The sequence below is a fragment of the Lepidothrix coronata genome, unplaced genomic scaffold (genome assembly GCF_001604755.1).
Source record: "Lepidothrix coronata isolate B3197 unplaced genomic scaffold, Lepidothrix_coronata-1.0 Scaffold146, whole genome shotgun sequence".
Lineage (NCBI taxonomy): Eukaryota > Metazoa > Chordata > Aves > Passeriformes > Pipridae > Lepidothrix > Lepidothrix coronata.
In genome coordinates this window covers 2,325,722-2,332,036 of record NW_016690326.1, presented here as the reverse complement: position 1 = coordinate 2,332,036, position 6,315 = coordinate 2,325,722, and the positions used below count along the sequence as shown (strand labels likewise).

The following is a 6,315-nucleotide window of genomic DNA, read 5'->3' as shown; positions in this document are numbered from 1 at the left end:
TGTCATTAACTCCTAATTCAATCCGGGGGGGGGGGAGGAGGAAACACCCCAAACAGCATCACCCAAAAAAACCGGAGGGAGAGACTGAGAGGCGGTTTGGTCCCGCCCCCCGCGCGCCGCGAGCCAATGGCGTGAGTCACCGAGGCACGTCAGGGGCCAGAGCGGGCGCTGATTGGCCCGCGGGGCGTTCCCTCGGCTTCCCAAAGGAGGACAGCGCCGGCGAGCCCCAGAGGGGGAAAAGGGGGGCGGCCGGGCCCGCAGCGCCTCACTCGCCGGGCAGAGGCGCCGCGCAGCTCCAGAGCTCCCTCCGCACCGCCATGGCTTCTCCTTCCAAGGCGAAGGAGGTCTTCTCCTCCGACGAGGAGGGCCCGGCGGCCGGCGGCGCCGAGGAGCACCACAAAGTGAAGGTGTCCAGCCTGCCGTTCAGCGTGGAAGCGCTCATGTCCGACAAGAAGCCCCCCAAGGAGCCGCCGCTGCCCGCGCCGAGCGGCAGCGCCGACGGGGCGGCCGTGGGCACCTCCAGGAACCTGCTGCTGTCGGGCCACGGGTCCCGGGACGCGCACAGCCCCCCCGGGGCGCTTACAAAAACCTTCGACACCGCCTCGGTCAAATCGGAGAACTCGGAGGACGGCACGTCCTGGATCCAGGAGGCCGGGAGATATTCCCCGCCGCCAAGTGAGTGCCCGGGGGAGCGGCGGGAGCTGCGCGGGGAGCGAGGGCGGGCGGGCGGGCACTGCTCCGGCCCCGGGCTCCGAGCGCCGAGATGCCCCGGAGCACGCGAGATAGAGACGTGTAGATCTTATATTTCATCGTAAATTTTATATTCCCATCCCTGGAAGTGGTCAAGGCCGGCTTGGATAGGGCCCTGAGCAACCTGGTCTAGTGGAAGGCATCCCTGTCCACGGCAGGGGTTTGGAAGGAGATGATCTTTGGGGTCCTTTCCAACCCAAACCGTCCTGCGATTCCATGATAATTTGTATATGTATTCATATCTACGCGTGTGTAATTTTTAGGTCTATGTTACATATTTTTTCGCATGTATGTTAGGCTTATATATTTATATGGTTATGTATTTCTACATTTATATATTTATATATATGACTGTATGTATATATATAAATATATACTGCTTTCAAAACCATAGAAAGATCAGAAAATACCATGGACCAGCTCTCTTTCCTGACACGCTACTCTCCGGCTGCCGGTTCGTCCATTTAGATTATCCCATTGTAACAACAACTGGAATTTCTCCCTGATACCTTCTGCCTTACAAGGTGCACAGCAACCTCTTAAAGCCGGGAATTGTCCCTTCCAGCCTTGTGCGCTCTCTCCGCGCTGGCTCCCGCCGCCGTGACTCCCGACACGGGGTTGTTCCTCTCTCCCTGTTTCCCTGCAGCTTGTCAAAGTTCCCCGATCTAGGCCTGACCTCTTTACCCCCTGCGATCTCTCCCGACCCCGTCCCCACTGCCTTAGGGACACGCGATCCGGAGGTGACAGGTCACTTCTTAAACCCTTTTGCACTTCGAGCCGCGCTGCTGTGCCTGCGCTGAATCGCATTTCGCTTCGGTGAGATCCCTTAAAAAAACAGGGGGGAAATTGCTTTTAAGAAATCAAAAGCCCCAAAACTACCTCCAGGAGAAGGAGAAGAAGCATCCGGGCGATTCTGGGCTTTCTGCCTTCCCACGGCCAGGAGCCGTGGCGGCCGTACACCTGTATCAGTGGATCGATCCGCTCTCCTCCGTGCATCCCTAACTTGCCTGATGGAAATTAAGTACTCTGCTTTATATAAGTTAGAGACTCTACAGAAACAAACTGTTGAGCCGGACAGTCTCGCAGAATTTGCTCCTCAATCTAATACTGCAGAAGGAAGTTTAGTGCTATTACAGCTCCTCTTTTTTGTTGTTGTTTGTTTGGGGGGGTTTGTTTTGGATTTGTTTTTGGTTTTGTTTTTTTTTTTTTTTTAACAATCATTTCGATTTGGCTTTCATCCACTTCCTTTCATTTACTGCCCCCGAATTAATTTGATTTCTGTCATGCTGGGAGAGGGCCCGGGAGAGGGCAGGAGGAAAGCATCCTGCCCGTGGCATTCCCTGTGTAGCTCCAATTTTCAATTTTCGTGTACCTTCAAGTATGCTGAAAAACCGTGAAAAGAAGTCTGTGCTTCTGCCCGGACCCCCTTCTCTAAATCTGCCTGAAACCCCAGACTTAGACAAGGCCTAATATTCTCCCTCTACATTTTTCCTCCCTCGAAATTCCTCTCCTTTCTCTTTTAAATCGGCTGTTCTCGAGATCTGCAAAATAGTTTCATAAAGGACTTCAGTAGCTGGGAGTTCTGGTAATTTCAGCGGGATTTGGGGCAAAAACCGATAATCAGGGAAGGGAAGGTCCTTCGGCCTCGACCATCTCCCTCATTTCCCACCTCCTGGCGTTCGGCCGCTCGGCAGGAGGCAATGACCAGTTCTCCCTCAGGAATACCATCTCTCTGTGGAGGGTTTCGACTTTAAAAACAGCTCCTCTATTTATAATTATTAATATTACGGGTAGAATGAACTGGGGAAAAAGTTGTAAAAGTTAGAGTTTTGAGCAACGCGGAGAGGGGACCCTCTCCAAATAATTACTTTTGTCCGACATTGCCCAGAAAAAAGAGGATAAATAGAAAAAAACCCCAGCGAAACAAATCAGAGCAGCGAGGGCTTGAGGACTGGAACGGGATAAACGCAATTGCAGAGTCTGCGGTGACGACCGTCCCTCCTGCTTATCAGAGTTCGGCAGTCACTTGGGGGGATGGTGAGGGAAGAAGCCCGGGAACGCTTGGGTGTATCCCGGGGGAAATATTTATCCGGGATTTAATTTAAAAGCATGTTTTTGTGGTTTCCCCCGTGTGTAACAGCAGTCGGGTCGGGTCGAGCTGACTCGACAGCCGGGAAAGGCGCTGGGTTGAGGATTGACGGTTCCCCCTCCAAACCCTGTCCCTGCTGGAAGCGGCCCGGTAGCTGGGTCTTGGGAAAATTTCACTTAGGGAAAAGAAACGGGTTGTGTTTAAAAATAGAGTAGAACAACGGGGTGACTAGCAGTGAATTTAGGGTCCATTTAGTGTAGTTTGAATTTAGCATAGTTTTAGAAGTGAACCAACTGTCACAGTGAGCACCTTAATTATTGGAATGCCCTGGTGTGATCACAAGACAGTATCTGACAAGTTGTTTTCTAAGAGAGCTTTGTTTTCAGTATCTAAAGGAAGGATAATAAGACAAGTTTAATTTTTTCCACTGTAACTGTTTTCTCCCTCACCTTTCTGAGCTTTTGAACACTTTCCTTGTGGGATTTTTTAATTGCATGATATGTACTTAAAAAGCTTCTTGATCCAGCCTATTTCAAAAAGTAGAAGAGAAAAGTGAACGAGTCCAGAAAAAATAACGTGCAAATACTGACAAGCATTTGAACCAGACACTACAGTGTGTACAAGATTTAGCAGCCTCTTTAGAGCAGGCTGTGTGTCATTTGCTGTACCAAGCTGGGGAGCCAGGGTGACTTGCCCCGGGAATTATGCGGAACACAGCCAAATTGCTCAGCTTTTGAAGTTAGCTGCCTGCTTCTTATTCATTCTCTAGACTGTAAAATTATTAGTGAAATGCAAAATTAATCTAAAGACCTAAACTGATCTAAAGTCAGCCGTGTGCCATTCCAGGTACATGTGCCTAACCCGGTTGGGGATTTAAGGTGGTAGATTTCCTGACTTGTATGGACTACAAATGCTGCAGTTAGGAGGCTTTTTGTTTTGTTTTAGTTTTAATTAGCAAATATAATAAAACCCAAAAATGTTGAATGAAAAGTACACTGCTTTCTTGGTTTTGTTGATACTTTTTGAAAATCAGAAAATACTCACTGAAAAGTTAATAAGCAGAGGAAAAACTCCATCTTGAAGAAGAAATATCAATAAAAATGCCTAGTTAGTGAAACCAAAAAAATTGTCAGACCCACTTCTTCAGCTATCAGAAAAAAGATAGGGTGCTTAGTGGAGAAATCTTGGACCTAGGCTGTACTCTTCTCTCGCTCCACTGTCCTTTTGTGAATCTCCTGCCTTTGCGATGTTTGTGCTGTGCTTTGCTGGAGTTACACCTCCAGTTCTGCAGCTACCAAAACAGCTGGTTTGTGTGCTCTAGACCCCTATGATGTGACTCCTAAAGTGATCCGTGAATCCCTTGTGCCCTATCTACCCTTTTGAAATCACTGAGCCAAAATTTCGCTTCCCAGGACATCTGCTGCTTTTACCAGAAAAAGATTTCCAGAGCCACTTGCAAAAGGATCCTCTGTTTTCAGGGTCCCACTTGGAGGCCCATCAAGCACAGCATCTCTGCAGAGCACCCAGGTCTCCTTGCTTTTGTGATAACTGGCCTTTCCCTTCCTTGCAGGACACCTGAGCCCCACTGCCTGCACCCTGAGGAAGCACAAGACGAATAGGAAGCCCCGAACCCCGTTCACCACTTCCCAGCTGCTGGCTCTGGAGCGCAAGTTCCGCCAGAAGCAGTATCTGTCCATCGCCGAGAGAGCGGAGTTCTCCAGCTCCCTCAACCTCACAGAGACCCAGGTCAAAATCTGGTTCCAGAATCGGAGGGCCAAGGCCAAGAGACTGCAGGAGGCTGAGCTGGAGAAGCTCAAAATGGCAGCAAAGCCCATGTTGCCATCGGGGTTCAGCCTCCCTTTCCCCATCAACTCTCCCATCCAGGCTGCCTCACTGTATGGAACATCCTACCCTTTTCACAGACCTGTGCTTCCTATCCCTCCTGTTGGACTCTATGCTACTCCCGTTGGATATAGCATGTACCACTTATCCTAAGAAGATCAGAAAGACGAAGTGACAGTAAGACAGACTTCCTGGTGGATCATGTCCAGCCCTGAGAAGGCAGTACCCCAACCAGTACTGGCCATTCCTTCTGCACGCTTCTATCTGCCATCCTGAGTGTATGGGAGTTTGTGCTAGCAAAGCAAGGCATCCTGTATGCTACAGGTTGGGCGTCTTCTGAGAGTGCTCTGAGCACTCAGAGTCTGATCCTCAAAGAAAAAAAAATTGTAAAAACAAGCAAACAAAAAAGAGAGAAAAAATATTTGAGCAAATGTAGGGTTTTTATACAGTGCACGTAAAACTAGACTAAAAAAGAACGGGTGGAAAGGCAATTTTATCTTATGGAGGCAGAGATTTCCTGACACCTTCCTGACGGGGCCCAACACAGGTTTAAATTTAGAGGGGTGCGTGCCCTCACACCACACTCTAAGTTGCCATCACTTAGTATGGGGGCAGTGGGGAGGGAAATAAAAAGGTATAATCAACGTTTTGTTGTTTGGTTGTTTTTTTAAAGAAAGCAGAGCCTGTAGCTAGAGACACCGTGTAAATAGAAGCTAGACCCAGTAGAGTCTCAGTGAAGTTCAGAGCCAGCAAATTCCTGCATTTCTGAGGGTAGAGAAAATTTTTGCATCCCAAACCTCGGCAGATGAGTGCAACAAGATGAGCATCAGGGCGCCTAAATGTAGAGCCCAGCTTTATCCACCATGGCTCCTGTAATGCCTTTATTTGTATAAATAGCTTCAGCATTTGTAAAGCACTGTGAGGGGAGGTAAAGTGCAAGGAAGGGTTATTAGGCAGTCTGGTCTTTATCTCTTCCTATTGGCATGCTTTGAAATGTTTGGCTACAGCCAGGTAATCTTGGCTCTGCAATGTTCTTTGAAAACCAGGAGAGAGGGAAGGAAGCTTTCCGGGGAAAGAAGACGTGGGTTGTTTCCACAGTGCTGGAGAGCAAAGGATTGTTGAACAATTCTGGTAGATGTCTGGGGTTTTTATTAGTATTTGCAACAGCCTGTATTAAATAGAAGAACCCTCCTGAGTCTTCCTCTTCTTCGCTTGCTAAGGATGCCAATATAAGTGACTCATGCTTCAAGCCCTTCTAAAGAGAGATCCAGGTATCACAAACAATCATCCCTACAAGTAGGACGGTGGGGTGCCAAGAGACTGCGTAACCTGTCTGTCCCCGTGGGAGCTCCCTGAGTGCTGGCAGTAACTTCCCCAGGCTTCTTCTTATAACTATTGTATTATGTGTATTACTCTTGCTAAACTTTATGAGGAAGTTACTCCAAAGGCTGTGGAGCACTGAAGTTGGAACTTCTCCTGGATTTATTTTCTTAGCATGCTGTTGTGGAAGAAAGAAACAAAACAAAACAAAAAAAAATCAGAAAAAAAAAATAGAAAGAAAAAAAAAGCCACGAGGTTTTGCTGGTTTTGGTTTGTTTTGACCCAGGCACTGATGCTGGGACCTACTATAGATG

General features: G+C 48.4%; 1 protein-coding gene across 1 annotated transcript; it reads left to right on the top strand.

The window, feature by feature from the left end:
- Positions 1 to 256: 256 nt before the first annotated feature.
- MSX2 (msh homeobox 2) lies at positions 257 to 5,091 on the top strand. The gene is made up of 2 exons (XM_017828084.1): positions 257 to 675; positions 4,410 to 5,091. Exons 1-2 carry the CDS (start codon positions 318 to 320, stop codon positions 4,832 to 4,834), a joined length of 783 nt encoding a protein of 260 aa, XP_017683573.1. The 5' UTR covers positions 257 to 317; the 3' UTR covers positions 4,835 to 5,091.
- The last annotated feature ends 1,224 nt before the right edge of the window (positions 5,092 to 6,315 follow it).

Coding starts and splice junctions, on each gene's coding strand:
- MSX2 (XM_017828084.1), top strand. CDS start 318: ATGGCTTCTCCTTCCAAGGCGAAGGAGGTCTTCTCCTCCGACGAGGAG. Junction 676..4,409: donor GAGATATTCCCCGCCGCCAA/GTGAGTGCCCGG, acceptor CCTTCCTTGCAG/GACACCTGAGCCCCACTGCC.